A 21899-nucleotide genomic window follows, 5' to 3' on the forward strand; every position below is an offset into this window, starting at 1 on the left:
TGCTCTTTGAGTGCATTAAAATTTATTTTAAAATTAAAAGACATTTATAAAATAAAGTTTCAAAACCAATTTTATCATGCAAATGTTACAATACACTAACTAATAACTTTTGAAGAGTTTAAGAAACTTGATTAGGATTTGTTTCAGTGTAAGAAAATCTGACAGTCTGTGTCAAAGTCAGGCGTACAATTTGTACATTCTCTGGAAGGCAAAGGCAGAAAATAGCGGGGGGGCAGGGGGAGTCAATCCAGCTTTTTTAAAAGCAAGAAATGAATATATATACCCTTAATATTAGGCCTCTAAACAAATGAGAAAACATTAGAGGAACTCTCTCCCTACCCTCAAATAGAAGATCAGCCAGTCGATACTAATCCTCATAGTACTGCCTTCAATATATATTTACAATCTTCCCATGAACACTACTTCTTGGTCTAATTCCCAGTCCTCCCTGGACTATTGCAACAGTCTTCTAACTGGTCTCTCTTCTTCCATCCTAACATCTATTTTCACTCAACACAGCGAGCCTGAGAGATCCTATTCAACATAAGTCTGATTACATCTTTTCTCTACTTAAAACCCTTCAATGGCTTCCCATTTCATTGGAGCAACAGTCTTGCAATGACTCCATGGCCTATTGATCTGCTGGCCCTCTCCCTTCACCTCTCTGACATCTCCTCCTATATCGCTGAGTAAAAATCAGAGACCTTTCTGTGACCAAGGTGGAGAAAAAGATGACTATCTCAGGCAGAATTTCTAAATTGAACCCAATGGTGGTAGAGTGGGACAATATAGGACTCCTGTTCCTGCTGAAGTCAAACCAAGATAATACCTCAGACTAGACTGAAAGATCATTTAATAAGTGAGAAAATCTGAAAGAAAAATGGTCTGAGTATTGAGGCCTATAGTAGGGCCCTGAGGATGCTGGTAAAAAATAAAAAGGAGCATCTAGAAGAATATTCTTGTGTGATGAGATGAACAATCACTGCCTTCTACTGAGGGCCAGTGTTGAACCAGCTCTGTACTAGCTGCTTTCCACAGATTTTAAGCAGGAAGTCCCTGTTACTTGAGAATAATGGTATCATCGGCAAATAATGAGAAAAAGAAAGGGTATAACTGGAATTTTATTATGAAAAATGAAATTAAAACTTCTGAAAAACAACTTTGTTTTTCAAAACAAAATATAGGTTATAAAGTGCAATCATGTTTCTGATGGGGTTATATGATACATGAGTACACAAGTGACTCTCAACAGCATTATTAGTCATTTTTTCAAACATGTTTAAAGATTCCATCAATTTTTGTAAATATCTCCCTTCATCTTTTCTCACTCACATCTTCTTCTGAAATACTTGTCATCATTTTTGTCAGATTTTTCTCTTTCCACTGTTAACTTATCTGGCTCTCTCCAGGCTCTTCATTTGACAATGGCTTTGACTATAATTTAAGCAACAATCTAATGTCATTTTAATTAACTTCCAGAAAATTTGCATCTTTTGTAAGATTTTCAAATGTTTTTTTAATCAAATGCAATTTTTTTTACATTATTTTACATTGTACTTTCTGATATTTAGTCTATAACCTTTATGGCATGGCCCTAATAGGTAGCACAGATATTATTCTTGATGTTTGACAAGAACTGATGTCCATTATTTCTATTTAGTTAGTCTTCACACCTTAAGAAGTAGGCTGTATTATTTCTGTTATAGATAGGATTATTAAAGTTCAGGAAGTTGAAGAAACTTGTATACATTATAAAACATTGACCTGTCTCAGTCCAGTGCCCTATACTCTTTCTACTTAATATTTATATAGCAATTTGTTTATATTTAAGCTTTATAACAGCCGTATGAGATAGGTTGACAAATTGTTATTTCTATTTTATAAAAAAAGAAATTGATTAAAGAGTGGTCAAAGAACTTCTCTGAGGTGTCCTCAATGGGGAAATTAAGGTAAAAATGTTATGAATATCATAGGTTCATAAACTATAATCTCTCTCTGTATGTATGCATGCATGTATGTATATATGCATGTATGTATAGTTTTCCCATGATACTGAGTCAACTACTTTTTAACTATTTACTCAGATTGTTAAAGTTAGAATTTTCTGTCCAGTTTTAGCTGACAGTTTTCTGTCCAGTTTTAGGGGCCCAGAAATCTTAAAACTTAGAAATCTAAAGTTTTAAGATTTCTGGGCCACACTCTACACATAACTAAATCAGAGTATCTGACCATAGGACCTAGGAATTTGCATTTTAATAGGTTTTTTGGATGATTTTTAGTTACACTAAAATTTGAGGACTATTGCTTGAAGTTCACTTTGGAAAGTATGAGATAATATGTAATTATAAGCAGTTAAGTTCAGGCCACCTCCTCACAAATTTTGAAATCATTTGAAGGAAGTCTATTAAATCTATTAATCAGAGCATTTATTGTTAGAATTCTCAAACAATAGTTTGTTGAACATCACATTATAATTATATAAGATTAATAAGCACCTGGGAAAAAGATAATCTAGGCAAACTGAAATATTTAGAAGGTAAGAAATAGTCAATATGAAATACAGTTCTGGGTCTTAAGTAAAATTCATTTACTTACTAACAGTTTTAGTCAATCTGGTCACGTAATAAGTAAAAGTTTACACGAGATTGCCATAAGGGTACATTTATAAGGCAAAGTGATAAATGTTCTGAAGAACTAAAGAATAAAAATTAATGTCTTAGAAAGTAATGAATGTCAGGAAAGTTCGTGAATAGCATTATGACCTCTGAAAAATAATCTAAGTGTTTTGATCTAACAGATCCTGGGACAATGCATGGCTAGACTTTCTGCCCAGTGTCCAGGAGTGACTCTCTCAGGTTTTTCTCTTTCTAAACTATACGGAGTTCTAGATTTTAAGTGCACCAACATTATATCCCCCAAAGACCATACGATAAATGTTTTTTGAACTGAGGAATTATTGTTTTGATTTTGATCTAGTCTTCTTTCTGTACAAGTAAAATACTAGCATTTTCTTTCACAAATTTATTATAGGCAGTATCCATTTCTGAATGGCACTACTTTTTAGATAACTTACTTGATAAATGTTCAGTATGTCAGTATCCAACATTCCCAACCAAATTCTCACACTTTTCATTTAGGAGTAGTTAATTGCTTATAGAAGTTCCACAGAAAACCTTTAAAAGCTCGATCTTTCTTTCTGTAAAGGGGTTAAGAGGATTCAATCCAATTATTATTCAAGTAAAAAGGAATAAAAAAAAAAGCGAACAAATGAAGCTACCACCTTAATAATTGTGCTATAATTTAGTCCCTGTTTATCTAGCAAAAACAGTTCCAATTATAGCAAAAACAAATCATTACGAGTAAAAACGGACATATTCAAGATGGTACAGACACACAGCTTCCTGTCCCAAAATGAAAATATAGTTAAAGTTTTTGCTTCTAAATTTTTTATAAAAATGTCAAATAAATTTAGAAATGCCTTGTTTACAATGTTTTATTTATTTCAAAATATAATTTATAACTAAATTCTCAGTTTGCAATATATTTTTTCAAATAAAAACGGTATTCAGATTTTTAAAAAATAATATAATCAAAGAAATCTCAAACTCTAAAAGTTTTCAGTAATGGCAACCTTTTTCAAATATCTACCTATTAGACTATTTGACATCCAAAGACAAAAAGAAACATCTCTGTAAAAGGAAGTTGGAAATAACTTTTTTGTCTAAATACTGTACTCCTAGTTAATCTAAAGGCATGATAATCTGCCTAACGTATTCAAAAGAGATGCCTCTGATTTAAGTGAGAAAATAAGTCTCTATGAAATATTAAAACTATAGCAACAAAACATTCTTATTTGACTTAAAAGTTTCTATTTTAACAAATCAAGTTCTATTAAAAACTAAATGGACCAAAAAAATGGTAGGTTAACTAAAACCTGTCATTTCAATAAATACTTGTAAACTGTTGATTTTGATTTTTTGGTTCATCTGGACTCTGAAATTATGCTATCAAATTTCTAGATTATTCCTCACAGCTGGACTACCATTACAATTGGATGATATTATAAATAAGCTAAGTTCACAAAGTCATTTCTGGAAACAAATAACTCAAAATTTATTTCATAATCGAGCACAATTATAAGATAAAATAGAGATAGTATTTACTTTGCATTAGACTTTTCAGAAAATACAACTATTCAGTAAGAACCCTGGCTGAAGAACACCAGCCAACACTTTGTAGAAAATGGTGGGCCAAAGTTTATCCTTCCTTTCTCAATTAATTTATTAGTTGAACTGAAAAAGTTGAATTTTTATTTTTCTAAAAAATGTACCCTAATTTCAGACATTTTTCTGAAGTTGACAATACAATAATCTTGGTGGTAGCTTTGGCTGGTTATTTTCAGTTGGGAGTGAGCTAAAAATAAATATCTAGGACTCATACTAAATGTGGGATTCCCTACTAGTAAGAGCACAGGCGTATTCAGCCCCTTGTCTGACACACACAAGAAGATTTTTTTAAAGTAATAAAAATAAAAATATATTGAAAATGTAAGTTCAATAGTTAATAGACTATTTCTTTTCTTTTCTCTATAGAAGTTACTTAAATTGGTTTAATCACTGGCTCACTCTTGGGAGATTGGGGAGATAAATATTTCAGATTAAAAGTCATTCATTTCTTTTCCATCCATTTATCTTGCCAACCAGCACCTACAATGAGCAAGGCACTAAGCCAGAATTTTCTAAAGGAAATATTTATGGTGAGACAAGAAGGCTAAAAAGTTTGATTCCTGTTATATGAAAACTGTTATGATCTGAATCCGACTTCCTTAGTTTCTGAGCCTAGAAAGCAAATTTTCAAAGTAGCCTTCACAACTCAACAGGTTCTCTCCTTTCCAAACTTTCTAAGAGACGGCTGCTGAGTCAGGACCTCTAAATACCAACTCCCCGAACAAGGGGATGTGTCATATCACAAGGACAAACATTGCCTCCTGAGGAGCATTTCCTAAGTAGACCTGTTAATTCGATCCTCTAAAACACTTAGTTTAAAATCAGAACTATTTCCTTTATTTGTGTTCATGATGATTTAAAAACGTTCTACGGATGCTGACTCCACACAGGTTGCCACAAAATAAAACATTCCCCCCAAAATAATATTTCTATGACTTCAAATTTCCATTAGTTTTTTGTTTTAAGTGGATTATACCTGGAGAAGAAGAAACACTTGCCACAGACATAACGTAAATATTCAGTTATTTAAACTTACTTCAGAAGATGGAAAATTTTTATTAAAATCTTATTAAATCGAAACCACAACCTTCTTGCATAAAAGTATTTCAATATTCTGACATGGTACTATGGAGTGTAAGTGGACAGAAAGGCATTCCTTAAATTTTTAAACACACTCTGAGCAAAATGAATCTATTAGCTTAAAAAAATGAAATATAATGCATTTCTTTTCAAATATATGTTACATTTATATATACACTGATATGCACATACATACACACACATACGTTCAGAAAAGAAGACTGACAAAAAAAAAAAAAATTTACAAGACCAACCCCTACATTAATTTAAAGCAATTTCAAAATTAGCCAGGGCAAATGACTAGTTACATTCAAATATAAACTCTTTCAAGTAACAGTCATGATTACTATGGCATTTTATTCTTCAGCTAGCTACTTCAAGAAGTCTATATTAAGCCAACTACACCAAGAGTGAGACTGAGTCCACATTATTTCATTTTAACCAAATGTGCTTCTTTGTATACTATGATTCTATTGCCTTTCACACTTTCTTTGTGAAAATCCATGTATCACACTATTTTCATTTTAGAATGCAAAGATAAATATGTCTTGCTTTTAAGATGGGAAATTTATAAATCAAAGGTCACTATAAACCTCACACAGATATAAACCATTATATATAAAATAAATGCATGCTTTTAAATAATCATTCTATGTTAACTATGTATGTAAAGGAACATGCCATATATAAGAAGTAATTTTCTCATTAATTCTCAATATAACATTGGAACTACGCCTAGAGTTAATGTATTCATACAGTTTGGAGAGAGGAAATGGAAAAAAGGTGACATTTAAAAGTTCCCATCTTTTTCATCTGTACGTTTTTCTGAGCTCACCCTGTAGTCTGAAATCACATAAAGCTCCAAAGCCACCTAATCCCGATTCCTAGTTTAGAAATTCTACTCTATCGAAATCTCCAATCCTCTCTATACACAAAATAGAACCATTTCATTTTCAATCCATGAGACTGGTATTTACATAAGCAATCGTGAAAAGTCATCAGCCCTTTACAGATACTGTTACAATTTTCACCTATTAAAGCTACTCGCAGGTTTGTCACTTTAGTTTCCTAAGTTACAAAGATAACAGCCTGCACTATGAACATAAGCACTTTCATTTCTAAAGAGACATTAGATAACCCAATTACAGACTAATTACCGTGAACATGACAATCACTTGTTCACACTGTATACATAAGCAATCCCTGTTACCAATCAAACTCTGAAAGGCAAATTCAAAGTTAACTGAAAACCTGATACTGTGTTATAAATCAGGTTAACATAAATGTTCCTTATTAAAGATTCTGTTAAACTCTCCCTCCAATTAAAATAACCATATTTTAAAATATGTGCAATAATATGAAATGAAAAAAAGGGAGAAAACAGACTAGCCAACAACTATCAGAGTAGTTAGTGCTACAAAACTGAGCTATTGAGATTACATATACATGTGAACAACTGTATATTAAGTGCTATTATTAAATCTATGTAAATTTTCCATTATAACTGAAGAGGTGATATTAGTATTTAAGAATTTTATCTCTTTAAAACTGTATAGCTACACTGTCCAGTACGTTAGCCATTAGCCACATATGTCTAATGAGTACCTGAAATGTGGCTACGCCAAATTGAAATGTGTTTTAAGTGTAAAAACACACTAGATAATGCTATTTAGGCTTAGTACAAAACACACGATGCAAAATATCTTGATTTTTTATATTGATTTTATGTTCACACGATATAGTAGATTAAATTAAACATTATTATCATGGATCTCACCTGCTTCCTTTTACTTTTTTGTGGGGCTGCTAGAAAATATAAAATTAAATATGTGGCTTGTGTTATATTTCTGTTGGACAACACTTATCTATAATGTTTACAGGACTGTTTTCATCAAAGCCACTGGGTGACACTGTTTCTCCACTAAATTGATACAACCAAAGCAATTTCCTGGCAGAGGAAAAAAATCTCGCGCGCACGCGCACACATACAAGCATGCACAAATGTGCACGCACGTGCGCATGCACACACACACATATATCCACAGACGTAATGTGCTCCTTATAACTATTCATATTCTTAAAATGAAAGAACAAGTACACTTAAGCAATTTTATTACTATCTAAGCAGCACACTGACTATACTTAAATCTTAATAATCATTCAGATTTTTGAATAATAAATAACAGCTCTAATCAAATCGAACTGGCAGAAGTTGTTCAGTTTGTGACTTTTCCCAAATAGCTTTCCACCTTCTAAATGGCAATGTTCTTCATGACCTCCTCTTATATTACATCCTATTTACTTACATTTTAATGGATTCTTAAGGAAACCATGCAAAATAATTCAGGCAAACAAAAACAACCAACTGCTTTTGCTAACAAAGAAGTGCCTTAATAATTTGCAGATTATTTTTTACCTTAAATTTAGAAATCCTGAATATTTTATGATCAATTCATTGAAAACTAAAATAAAAACAGAAAAATTCAATATTTAAGCCACCATCACATACTCTTCTTTGATGAAATAAAGATTCCACAAAGTTAGATTTTGCCATGCAACTGATATTCATTCATGGGGCAAAGTCCTGAATAATACATCCCAGAGGCTGCCTGGTACTATCTAATAACCAGAAAATTCATTGTAAAGTCTCAAGAGTTTTGTGTTATCTGTACATCCAATGGGTTTTACTCAATGTTCTAACTCTGAATGGGAATTTAGAGTTGGCTCCAAGTGTAAAATCACAGATGACACCTAGGCTTAAAATTACCAGCCTGACTCCTTTCCTACTGCATTCTCCCAGCAGTATATTCAAGTCCAAGAGAGAACTGGACAAACGCCAACATTTTGCCTCAGGCTGGCTACATACATGTAAGCTGACTTCTCTCAGCTTCCTTCTTTCTAAAATCAGACTAATTCTAGTCTCCTAACTACAGTCTGCACAGAATTAAGCAGTTTCAGATTTCACTGCAACAAGTTACTTACAGCTATAAACTAACTACCTCAAGATATGAAAACAATCATTGTACTATACTGAAATACATGTCCTAAATCCCAAAATATTTTACCTTTATTTCAGAAGTACTATAAATGTATATTAAATTAATTTCCATTTCCAAGAAAAACTTCTCCCAATCTTTACAATATAAAGCTGCTCAAAATCTAAAACATTTATGTTTAACTATGATATGTAGAAGACCTTCTGAAAATCTATGAAACTATAGACTTTTCCCCAGGAAAAAAAAAAAAATGAACAGAGGAAATTTTGCTTAAAATGTCAGAGAAGAGATGAATGGTTCTGGATCTAGATTTAAAACCTTCTATAAGCTATTACATGCATTTCTTCAACATTTAACAAAAAGTCATTGAGACATTTTACTGTAATTTCCTTTTTTCTTATGTTGACATCTCATTAGTCTAGGCTCTAAGCTCTGGCAAGACAGGTGATGCATAATATCTATGTATAATTTGTATGATTTTTTAGTACAAGGCCTATGCTCAGATAAAATGTGTGCTATGATATTTGATGGGTTCTCTGACAAAGATCTTTATGAATTTTATCAGCTAAGGCTAGCATCTTCTTTTACAACAGTAATATACATGTATGGTAAAAAAAGTATGGTCAATAATTTTGACTACTGTTATCCAACAAATCTTTCTCTGAAATATAATTTATGCACATCTTTAAGATTTTTTTTCTTCCAGAGAACAAGCCTGTGTATTTTATGTTGACAACAGTGCAAACATACTTTCTCAATTCAATGTTAAAACAATTCCCTAGGGTAGCCCTGGGGCTGGGGGGGGGGCGGGGAGCAGGGGTTGGGAGACCTCCTTTTAAAAAATACTACCAATAGTAAAAGTATATACAGGTAATTACTTAAGTCATTTACATTTCTATGTAAAGGAAATAATGTTTATTTGAATATTAACAACACTTATCTTTAAGTATAAGAATATGGAGATGTTTGAACTCTCTGAGGTTTATCTGAATTATTTGATAAATCTTTACTGAAAACATGAACACAGAAAACATATAAATTGAGTTTTCAATCCCATATATTTGAGGGGGTTTTTTTAGAAGATACAATTATAAAAATCGCACGCAGAAGAGAAAAGAGGAAGACTCTATGGAATAGGAGACACATGGCCAACTAAATAAACAATTCACCATAAACATGTAGGGTTATGCATACTTTCACAAAGCTAAATGCTTCAGTTTGTCAAACTCTCTTCAGATACCACAAGATGTAATAGTCACGTTGATTACCTTTGTCCATAAGATTATATCTCACAACAATAAGGTTTTCCGAAAAATACACTCCCACCATAAACCCAAGATAAACTCATTTTTTGATAGATCAAATAACGCAAGTTTTTAATGAAGTTTACGTGGACTCTATCTGCCTCTTACTGGCACAAACCATATTAACTGAAAATCTTAAAATATTTCACCATATTTCCAGTTTGAGAGCTCTTAAACATCCTACTTTAACATATAAAAAAGAACTTATTTAACATAGAAGTGAAATTAAATTTGGTAAAGCCTTTATTCGACTTGAATCCTGAAGAGATTATCCTCAGAGTTATATTGCTAATAGAATACAACAAATTCACACAAATGTCACTACAGATATAATGAATGTTTTTTCATGCCAGTGTCACTCACCCTTGCCTGCCTGCACCCCCTCCCCCAGGCTTTTCAAAATGTATTTCATACACAGAGTCACTGTTCTGGTTGTTTATTTAATTAACATGACAGCCCAGCATACACAGCATTTCTTTCAGTTCTACAGTTTTAACTTTTTACACTTTAGACTCAATACAGAAAGAGTAAAATTACTGTTTGACTCCTTCCAACCTCTGTAAATTTATATAGATTCACTAACTATTTCTGTCAGTTGAAACAGTTTTTCATTATGCTTTAAATATCTGTATTCACAAAGTAAAATCACAATTTTGTCCCACACAAACAAAAAATTCTCTCCCTCACCTTTCCCAAGGGATAAGAAAATCTTGTTTTTCCTTTTTAATATTTTCAGAAGCTGACATTAATTAATTTTAATTCTGTCAGCAGGTCATAAATAATCAATATTGTTCTTTGTATCACCATAAGCTGTTATAGTGCTGAAATATGATAGAGCTACAATTTAATTAACAACTCATGATTGTTTCTGAAATGTATTCCATTTGAGAAATCTGTTAGTATACAAAAATGTATTTAGGAATTTAAAGGGCAATATATTCTATATTTTCAGAAGAAATATTTTGTTTTTCATAGCTGTACTATAAACACTAAGTCATACTTTTTACCAAAGACATAACAAGGTTGACCATACACCTACCATCAAAAAACATATCTATTTCTCCTATTTTTGTTTTACTGTCTTTGTTGTTTGTGTTTTTGCTTGAAAATATTTTTAAGTCGGTGATGAAAAACTTAATTTTATCTTTGATAACCAACCACCAGACTCCATTACATTCCTACGAAAATCTACTTTTGCCAAAGATGTTTGAGAGCTTTAGGGAAATACTAGTAGGAAACAATTTTGATTTTTAATTACACGATATAAAGTATATAGCTGCACATTTCTGACTGATATTGTATCCATCACAAAGAAATTTATAATTAAGTGGTACAAATGCATTAATGGAGAGAGGCATGTGCCTTGTGTTTATTTTATGTTAAAACGATAGGTAAAAATATTAAATTCTTCTTAACATGTAACTGAAATAAAACAGCATCGATTTAGAATCTTTCAAAAATGAATGTGTAAGGTGGTCACAATAATTAGAAAGGAATGAACAGCCAGTTGTGCTCTGTGATATATGAAAAGAATAGAGAGACACCCCTTCAATACAATTTCCATATGGTAAAAATTGTATAATTAAAACTATATGTTGAAACATATCATATTTATTAATCATATAATATCTAATAACTCAAGAAATTCTAGGTACCTCTGTATATTCCAGTGTTTGGAGAATATAGTGGTAAATTGAGAGAGACATACCTGCTCTGGGACGTGAGCATCCACTTAAAAAAGATACATATCTTAAGGGAAACATCTTCCTTCTTAACACTGCCAAACAAAAAGTATAGTTGGACTCACTGATCCACAGTCTTGAGGATACGGAGCTGATGGGACTGAACTAAGAACTATACAAATGTTACAAATTTTGTCTGTTTTTTACCAAGGGTAGAGATACCTTCACTTGCATTCACAGACACACTCAGTGTTGGATTAATTCAGTGGCTGAAGACTAGACCTATTTCTCTTTTCGTTGCTTGAAGTCATCTTTATCATCAGTGCTGCAAAACTCAATCCCATGTGTAATATCCAATCTATAGACAATTAAGGTTCAGGAAGAAAAGAAGGAAAGGCAGGAGGGAAGGAGGGAAATATTCGTCAGTTGGTCTCATGAGAATTTTATCATCTATTCTCCTTGACCTTTTACAGTTGAGTCACTGAAGAGAAATAGTTCATAAGCAAGTGGCCACTATCATTCACATGGAGAAGGAAAGGCTGAAATTCTGTCACCTTTAAACCTCATAATGAGCAAAGTCCAAAGAAATTCTCAAAAGGCCTCTGCCAGACTCTCTGTGCTTTATGTCTTTACGCCTCTATTTAAAATTCACTTGTTGCCAGAGTACTGTCTTGAGTTGAGGGCAGATATTCTTTCAGAAAAGAACTCTTAATCAGGTAGCATTCACAAGACTGTTATACATGTGTTTGACAATTATTTTGATTCCTGATAAAGTATGCAGATGACAGTGGTACACTTTGCACCTTTAATCAGAAGTTTGTTTCCTTATGATAAAACAGATAAGCCATTTACTATATACTCCTGAACTTTTCACAGAGTAACGTATGAGACATTGCCCTATCTCATAAGATACCATTGCATGTTCCCACCCACCCCCAACAATTATGCTCAGCAACAACTTTAATGTGTCATATATAAAAACTAGTCTTAAGCAACACGTACACACTCACCCATGTCTCATTAAAACATCAAGGATCTACATTTTTACTAAATATAAACTTGTTTTTCCATCAACCATAAGAGAGAGACTCTCACTTTAGAATATTTTTCATAAACACAGCCTTTAAAAACATAGTAAGCAAAGAAAATAACCAAAATAGATTACAAAAATGCATTTTCAACAGCTTTAATTAGCAAAAAATTTAAAAATGCAACGCTCAGTTATTTTCTTATAAGTTTGCAGATTATCCAAATTTTCTATTTACCAATTTGAAGCAGAGAAAACCTGCAGGTTAATTAACAATGCTGGTTAATTCAGCTAACCACCTTCTTATCATAAATCTGGCCTTAACCCCTTACCTTCTAAATGTTAATGTGGAATTTCAGAAATTTAATATTAGAGGCTAAATGATATTAATTTGGAGTCAAGTTTTTTATGATTAAATTGCAGATTTGTCTTGGAAATTACGGTTCAATTTTTTAATGATCCTATCACATTTCCCTGTAACTTAAAAAGTGTGTTCCAAACACATTTAAACTAATAGCATTTCATTTTTTCTCCTGTAATAGTGAAAAAAATTAAAATGTGTTTTCTCTCACACTGATTTAAATTAAATTATCTTAAATATAGCTTACTTTATTTGGTTGATTTCAAAATTTCTACCAAAACTAAGTATCAGTTAGTGCCCTGTTTTTAACTTCACTCTTAAAGCTTCACTTTTGAAACTTCACTCTATGCTTAAAACCACAAAATATTTGCTTTATCAAAACAAAAAGCTAAATAAGTACATTTGTTTTAAAATAAACACACTAGCTATGATGCTGTCATCCATTCTGCTAAATAATGTCAAACAATCACATTCTGTGTAATCAACTCCATTTCAGAAACAAACTAGCCACCCATACCATATGGTGACTGAAATTTCTTAAAAATACCTAAATGATTATCCACAGAATAACCTAAAAAGAAAAAGCTTACTATATCTTAGGATATTCTCTCACTCCCTAAAGTTGTCCTAGTAGTACCATAAGAAGGCATAAATTTTAATGGGAAAAGTGTAAATTTCCACTCGCTTTACAAAACCAGCTTCCACCACCCGCTCCCCAAGTGTCAAATCTGCTTGGACTAGAGAGGTGAAGACTTAAGTATGCCTTTTCAGGTACAATTTGTATTTAAAATTAGGATTTGTTCTTTTATGCCCATTATAGCAACTATATTCCATGGTCTTAAAAAGCTTAATGATAATAAGGAGATTCGATCCCCAAACTCACTAAACTTTATCTAGGACAACTTCACTCATAATTGTAGGGTCTTTCTTCTTTATGAAAGATTTATATCATCAGCAATCTTAGAATTATTTTCCTGCATTAATATTTCCTGTATAACCTGTATAAATCTATTTGAACTTCTAAATATCCACTTAAATATGTACTCAGCAGAAATGTTATTTTTTAGTTGACACTAAGAGCACGGTTCACGATTTTGACAAATTCTGGAATCCAGACATATTTTTCCCCAAATTGAAGTTTATAATTATGATACAAAACACATTAGCATGTAATAATGCAGTCTCTTCAAGTAAAACAGTGCAAAACCAGAAAGTGTGTATCAATATCTCACCTTCAAGCATTCCTTGCTTTACTCTAGAATCTTTTTACTCACTTCCATAAATGTTTACCTGTCACTATTGAATTTAAAAGTTTATAAAAAGAAATAGAAAATCTAGCAAAATCCACGTGTTTTAAAATTCACCCACTGCTAAAAAAACTAAATTAGAAAATTCCTGCTAAAGCAGGAAAGTATGAGGGTACTTAAAAGTGTAGGGAAGCCATACACCAGGTGTGGCAGTTCTAAAAAGTTGGCCCAGCTGTGGAAGACCCTGCAAATGCCATCCAATATTATTACTTATTCATGTTTCTGTAGTTCAGGTTATAAAACACTGTGTGAGAGGAAAGTAAAACTTGCTACTTTCTGTCTGTCTGAAGTTACACCACTTTTCTAGGCTCTTTCCTTTAGTTCCCAGCACTTGATTCCCTCCACTTCGCGCCGGTTCCCGTTTCAAGTTTTCCCCGAGAGGCGAGAGAGAGGAGCCGCCAGCGCTTACCTGTTCCCTGGGTATGCAAGGCAGGGAGGTCCTCCGATGGGACTTGCTGCTGCAGCCCGACATCTCGGCAGACACCACGGAGCTGGACCGCCTCCTCCTCTTAAACACCAGGATATCTTCCTTGGTCCCAGCAATCAGCTGGGACCCAAAATGCTCCCTCGTGGCCGCCCCCGCAGACTGCGGCAAGATTTGTTCCACGTACCTGGCCAGGAGGATCCCCAGCACGCCGGCCAAGTACGCCAGGTAAGGTCTCCAGGCGACCTTGAACCTCTCTAAGGAAATGAGGGACACGGTCCTGACCGCGCTAGTCAAGGCGATCATGAGGACGCCCAGCCTCAACCTCAGCACCAGCCATGTCGCGGCGGCCAAGCAGCTGAGCACCACCCCCGCGGCGGGGAGTGAGAGTAAGTGATCGTCCCCGACGCCCAGCCCAATCTGGACGAGCGCTTCCCCCCCGCAGCAGGCGGCCAGCAGCGCGACGGCCAGAGGCAGGCGCACCCCGGCGCGCAGGAGGTACAAGCCCATCCAGAAGAAGGCACACAGGAGACTGAAGAGCAGCGCCGAGGGCTGCAGCCAGGGGCTGAGCGGCGCGCCGCCCCCGGGAGCACCTCCCCGAGGCCCCGGGAAGACGCCCCCTTCTGCTCCCGGGGTCGCTTTCTCCTCCTCCTCCTCCGCCGCCGCCTCCTTACTCTGCTCCAGGTCACAGCCGATCTCTCCGCGGACCAGCCGCACCAGCAGCGCCAGCAGAAAGGACAGGGAGCCCGCGCACAGCGCCGAGGAAAGTTTCCGGGAGCGCCGGAGCGGCTGCAGCACCAGGTCTCCCCAGCAGCCGCGGCCGCTGGAGTCCCGCGGTGATGTGGGACTCGCGCCACTCAGGCAGTCCGCGGGGGCTCGACTCACCCCACCGTGGCCGAGCTTGTCATTGATTCGGGCGGCCTCGCCGGGCACTGCCATGGTGTGCCCTACTCACGGACGCCTCAAGCCTCCCCCCCTCCCCCGACTCCCCCACCCTGTCACACAAACAAACACACACACACTCCCTCTCTCGCTCGCTCTCTCTCTTCCCAGTCCCACCCTCGGAATCCCTCCTTCTCCCCAGGCCCACGAGCCACTGAAAGTTTCAGCTTTCGAATAACTCCTGGAGAATATCAGATGCTCCAAAGAGACGCCTTTTAAGTTAAAAGCTAGCCCAGGCAGAAACGGACTTCCTCTTCTCTCTTTGAAAGGCTTTTAAAAATTCTCTGCTCCACCCCCACCCCGACTGGTATCCTCCGGGGTCTCTTCCTACTTCAGGATTTTAAAACTTGCCCAAAGCGTCGGGCGCACCGGGGCCGCAGACTCTGGAGGACCCAGGGGCGCAGGGCGAGTTCGGGGCCATCCCCGGCGCAGCTCCGCGCGGCGCTGCTGCGCGCCCGGCCCGCGGCGGATGGAGGTCCCCCTTCTCTTCCTTCCTGCAGCTCTTTCTCTATCACTCTTTCTTTCTCCTCGGCGGATCCTCCCCGGCACGACCCCAGGAAGCGAATCTCCATTCCCAGGGGCAGAAAGCAAAGCCTCCCCTGCGTCTGTCGGTCCAGTTCATGGCAGAGGGTGAGGGAAAAAAAATGGAAAAGGGGCTGAGAAATAACCAAGAAGTTAAGTCTCGTTGGAGAGACAGTCCGAGAGACCAGCGGCTGCCGCCAGAGAAGGGAGGGAGGGAGAGCTAGTGAGCTGGAGAGGAAGGGAGGGTGAAAGGGAGGGTGAGAAAGGAGAATGAGATTTGCTCTCCTTTTATTCCCCCCTTCTTTTCGGTGCGAGGTAATTTGCAGTTTTGCAGAAGGGAAGTGAGTGGAGACTACTGCTTAAAACTGTATTTAAAAAGCAAGCAACTGGAGTGATCAGCAGTTCTTTCTTTCTTTCAGGCAACTCCCTAGGAAAGCTTTCCCAGCCGAGCTCCCGCCCCCTTCCCCGGAGAAGTCGCTGCTTTCAGCCCCATCGCTCCTTTCCGGAGCTGGGCCCGCACTTCTAGCACCCAGGAGAAAGCGGCGGGTGGCAGGAGGCAAAGTGGAGGGTGGGCACTGCCCAGCTCACCGCAGCCTTGGGGCGTGGGGGTCTGCGGCTGGCCCCCAGGCTGTTTCCTAGGACGTTGGGAAAAAAGTATTGCGTGTGGCTATTTGGCAGGCGATGGGAACCAACGTATTTCCTACTGGCATTAAAAATGACAGCCACATCTACTGTCTGCGTGATTCAGAGATGCTCATATGTTCTCACGTCAGTTACAACAGCAAACCAATTTCAGGGGGCAATGTAATGCTTTCGCTGTTCCTGCTCGAAGGTTTTTTTTCAACAGAGAACCCAAGCCCTTCCTGATGCCTTAAATGATGGAAAATCTCAGCAAGTTACCTAGACTATATTGGTATTAAAGAAAAGGGGGGAGGGGTATCCCTTTTAAAAAAAATTGTTACTTAAAAAAATAAATCCAGTATATGAGAGTATTAGTCAACAATTGTTGATAGTGCATGGTGAATTAAACTGAGATTAAGTGACTCTAGCCTCCAGGAGTTCTACAAAGTTAGGAAGCTCAAATAGTCAATCAGAAAGTAGTAAAAGAAATCTTGGAGGAGGTGAGGACGGGTTGGTTAACACTAGAAAAGAGCTCAGATGACTGTCTAAGGTTGTGAAATATTATGTCTACCATGAAGAAAACTTATAAGAAAAAAATCAGGACCCTGGTTATTGATGTTTACAGGGTACATTGTTCATGTACTGTATTAATGTTGTTTTTGAGAAACTAAAGGAAAATTTAAAGCTTTTGACAGATTATGAAAAATAGATAAATATCTGTTCCATGGACTTTTAAAAATCCATCAGTGTTGGGGCTAGTCTCTTTTTACACTTAGAATAAGAATATGAGAGTCCACTCTTATTCACTTTCAATAGATGTCATTTGCCCTAAGTAATAACATTATCAATAATAATCCATTTTGTCTTCATTATCTTGACAGTTCAGGTTAAAGTATGTTTATAGCTTGGAGTATTTGGAAAATTGGTTCAATATGCCACTGTATTTTGCATGTAGAGATGAAGCAATACAAAGAAAAGCCAAGGAAGATACTTGAGATAAAATTAATTCACGGTGGTAGGGGAGAAGATGGCTTAAATTTTAAACTTAGTTTCATGGGAAACAGCCTGTTCTAGTTAGAGGCCGATATTAAGGTTAATATTATGACATAAATGGATAAGAGGAGCTGTGATGATACAGTTTCTCCCATCAGATGTCCAGAACTGTGCTACCACATGGAGAACAGGTTGGGCAGCTAGTCAATGGCAGTGAGCACCATCTGTTAAATAAGTAAGGAAACAGGAGCAGTGATGTCTTTGCCAAAGATAAATGAGCCCCCCAGCATGCACACATACTTTTTTTGAGTTTCCTTTTTAGACAGATGATTCATATGCCAGAACCTACCTGGGACACTTCAGAGTGAAAAACCTTGATTGGAAAATCATGCTAATATCCACTGACATCAAAAATTCATATTAAAATGAAAAACTATAAAAATCTGGGCATATATCAAGGTTAGAAAGAAAGGCAGTGAGGAGAATTTTAATATTTCAATTTTTTTCTTTCCTCTACCCCAAATATTTTGGTTCTTTAGAAAAAATAAATAAATCATCATTAAAACTGAACCTGTAAGAGATAAAATGTCAACATTAGGAAAACTGTAACAAAAAAATAAAGATGGCATTTGTTAATGGCAGCAAAACGAAAATACTAAGTTTGTATGTTAAACAATGACATCCTTGAGGTGTTCAGTAGTATTACAGAGGTGGTGTCTTGGCATCTGGGTTTCTTCCCATTCTGAACAAATATCACAACTAGAAAGTGATCTGTCTCACCAAAAGGAAAGAAGGCAGATTCCACACACCTCCTACCTCAATTACCATACAAAACCTGGAGGCAGACTAAGGAAAACAACAAAATACTCCTATTAGAGAGAGGCCGAAAGTTGCAGCACTAAACTAAATAAAAGAAGTGACTAACATTGTATGAAATATATTGATAAGACCCAATACATAAACTGGATATTGAGCAATGACATGGAAATAATAACTGCCCATCTTCAACAGATACTGATGAGTCCTAACACTGCCAAAAGATAAGAAAAATGTGGTACACACGGAAAATGAAATATGGGAAATGGAAAGAAAAATTCAAATTCTACTTGATAAAGTTGTCCACTTAGCCAAATCTAGGGATTGTGTTTTTTTTAGTAGTTTGTGAAGAGGATCTAGAAATCAACCCCGTTGTATATCATTTGCGCTGTATCGAATATAGTTATGCTTAAGAGAATTCTACTGTTAAATTAAAAGAGTTTACACTTTGTAGTATGGGTTCATTCATTCTCTACATCTATGCATGTATATCCAATGGGTATTTGAAATATTATGTATCTAAAACGAAATCTTAACTTCCAACTCCCTCCCTGACCTTCTACCACGACCACCCCCCAAATTATTTCTCCCAAATTATTTCTCCTCAGTCCTCCTCCATCCCAGGAAAAAAAACATAACAACCTATCTAGTTGCTCAGGACCCAAAAGAGGGCATCGCTCTCAATTCCTTCCTATTTACTTTGTATAGCAATACATGCTACAGTCTATTAGCAAGTCCACTTGATTCTATCTTTAAAAGATAACCTGAATCCAACTACTTTTCACCATCCCTCTTATAACAATCAATCGAAGATCCATCATCCACCCTAGCCAGAACAATTGCAATAATTTTCTAATTGGTCTTGCTTTCCTATCATACATTTTCTACACAGTGCCCAGAGTGATAGTTTTAAAATGTAAATCAACTGTTGTCACTCCTTGCTTAAAACTATCTGAAGGCTTCTCGTTGCACTTGCAGAAACGAAAGTCCTCATGGCACCCTGCAAGGACCTTCCTGATCTTTCCAAGCCACTCTCTGTGATCTCATCTATTCCAGTTCTTACTTCACTGGTGCAACACTGTCCAACAGAACATTCTTTAATGATGGAAATATATTCTGCACTGTCCACATGTGGCTGTTGAGCACTTAATATGTAAGTGGTGCCACAGAGGAACTAAGTTTTTGTATTTTATTTTATCTTTATTAATTTAAATTTTAATAGCCTCACATGGCTAGTGGCTTCTAATGGGACGTGCATCTCTCACCCTTCAAGCCATCTTTCAGTTTTTATCACATCAAATCAAAACCCCTGTTTGGTACCTTGGTAGCTATAAACCTTTAAATATCTGGTTCCTTCTGCTCTATCAGTGCTCACCTCAAATATTACCTTTGTATAGAGTCTTTTTCTCAACAATCTTATCAAAAAGTCCTGGGACTCCATGTGCACGCACATTTTTGTCATTCACTAACACACTACCCTGTTTCATTATATCTGTAGCATGTATCACTACACTTTTTTCATTCGTTTGTTTTCTCGTCTACGGTATATCCCCCTTCACTGGATCTAAGTGCCATATGAACAAGGACCATGTTGTCTTATTTGCTGTGTACCTCCAAGAACCAGAATAGTGCCTGGCACATGGTAGAAGCTCAATGAATACTTGCTAAATAAATACTTCATGAACTAATAAATGAAGTCAATGAATAAAAGATGAAAGAATAAATTTTTTAAAAAAAACTCTATTTAATCTTATAAATTCCTAAGTTAATGACAATCCCCTACATATTTTTATATATAATTGCTCAAGTGGCCACATCCCTCAAAATCTTGTATTGACAATTCTGTTGCCCAGAATAGACCGATAGGCAAAATCATGCAAGCAGTTCTTTGTACAGAATGTTGCTTTTTAAAAAATCACTATATAAATTGCTCATTAATAAGAGAAATAGATAATAGTCAATGTTTTTTGAAACTTTGTATTGATTCTCAGATGAAATGTCCATAATCCACAGCAGGATTAATCTGGTAGGAACAGGGAAAAAGCAATTTAAATATATGTATTGGGTAACAAGTCAGCTGAGAAATTCAGAATTAGATGCCTGAATGTAAATTACTAACTAAAGACTCATACCTCACATAATGATCTGTGTTATAGTCTCCAATTATTCCAATTAACAACACTACTTTAGGGGTTGAATTTAAATTTAAAGAATTAAACATTTTACCAAGATAGACCTTATTAATATTTATATTCCGACATCTAGCCAGGGAGAAAATGTAGAAAACATGCATTTTTGGATATATCCTCTCTCTCTCCTATCTATGCAGTGCTGCCCCTCTTTTTAATTTCCAAAGAAGTTAAATAACAGCTTCGGATATACAATTGTGAACTAGTATAAAAAGACTAAGGAGAAAAAGCAAGATATGAGAATTGGTGGCTACTCACAAAACTGTTATTAACAAAGAATCAGATTGTCTACAGCAAAAACTGCCAGGACAGTTCACTTTGCCTTCCATGACAGTTGTCTTCTTCTACATTGTCTGCCAAGAGTTAGCATTCCCTACACCATGTTTTGGGGGATAATTGCTGGCTCTACCTTTTCTAAACAAATTGTTAAGGAAATCAGAGTGCTTGAGTTTACAGGGCTTCCCAACCTTGTTCACTTTGTGGAACATGCAGAAAATGATAATGCTCTGTTGTCACATTGGATTAAAGAAACCAAGATTTGTGCAGACAAAGACTTCAAGCACAGTGCCTGAGGATTTCATAATCCCAGGCACACTTCTAATTTGTGGGAATTAGAGGTGTAGCCAGGAATTTTTGAGACACCTAGTATTTCACTCACTAATAAAATATATAGCCGTCTTCCAAAGGATCTTAAAATAAAGATAGGGAGAATCCCAAGATCCTACTAGCTTGCTGACTACCATATTCACAGTTCTTGGTACTTCCTTCCAATCACTTTCCCATAAATTCCTTCAGTTGGTCTGTTAACACAAATGCATGATTTTAACATAGCTTTAAAAATTTGGAAATGAGACTAAGTTTGATTTATGAAATAGAGATGATCATGATCAGGCCTAGAATCCAAATCTTTCCTACCATACATTGATGTGTTCTCCATCACATCAGTTATGCTCATTGATAACATCAGTAATTCACCAATTCTCTCCTCTGAACCCGCAAGTACTGTAACTCTTTGAAAAGTCAATTATTGTGTAATAATACAAACATATATATTTTGTTAAAGTCTCCCAGATAACAATAAATTGTTTTTGTGTGTGTGAAATCAGCATGCTTTTCATTTAATAGTGTCATGTACATGTATATCAAAAGACGATGTGCTGTATAAAAGTGAAGACTTATGCTTTCTAGAATTCTTTGCACCCTCCATGTCTCAATTGCAGAGGACAAGGCTACTTACTAAGGGAGGCAAGAAATCACGAACCATGAGTGCAGAGCAAAGAGTACCTGAGTCAAACAAAAGAGCATGAATGAATTATGTATCTTTATTTATATTTATACATTTCTTGTATATCTGCTACATACAAAAAGCAAAATACTATAAATAGTATGAGTAATAAGAACATTAAAAA

General features: G+C 36.0%; 1 protein-coding gene across 4 annotated transcripts in view; it reads right to left on the bottom strand.

Moving 5' to 3' along the window:
• PDE3A (phosphodiesterase 3A) overlaps window positions 1-15379 on the bottom strand; it is a 261680-nt gene extending 246301 nt beyond the window's left edge. For 2 of the 4 annotated variants that reach the window (XM_039882552.1, XM_039882551.1), the window contains exon 1: window positions 14393-15378. In XM_039882552.1, coding sequence (XP_039738486.1) covers window positions 14393-15346 — 954 coding nt within the window. In that variant the 5' untranslated portion in view covers window positions 15347-15378. Of the gene's footprint in view, window positions 1-14392 lie in introns of all 4 variants that reach the window. The other 2 variants (XM_039882553.1, XM_039882554.1) reach the window with 1 other exon arrangement.
• Between the last annotated feature and the right edge of the window lie 6520 nt (window positions 15380-21899).

The sequence above is a fragment of the Pteropus medius genome, unplaced genomic scaffold (genome assembly GCF_902729225.1).
Source record: "Pteropus medius unplaced genomic scaffold, Ma_sr-lr_union100, whole genome shotgun sequence".
Classification (NCBI taxonomy): Eukaryota; Metazoa; Chordata; class Mammalia; order Chiroptera; family Pteropodidae; genus Pteropus; species Pteropus medius.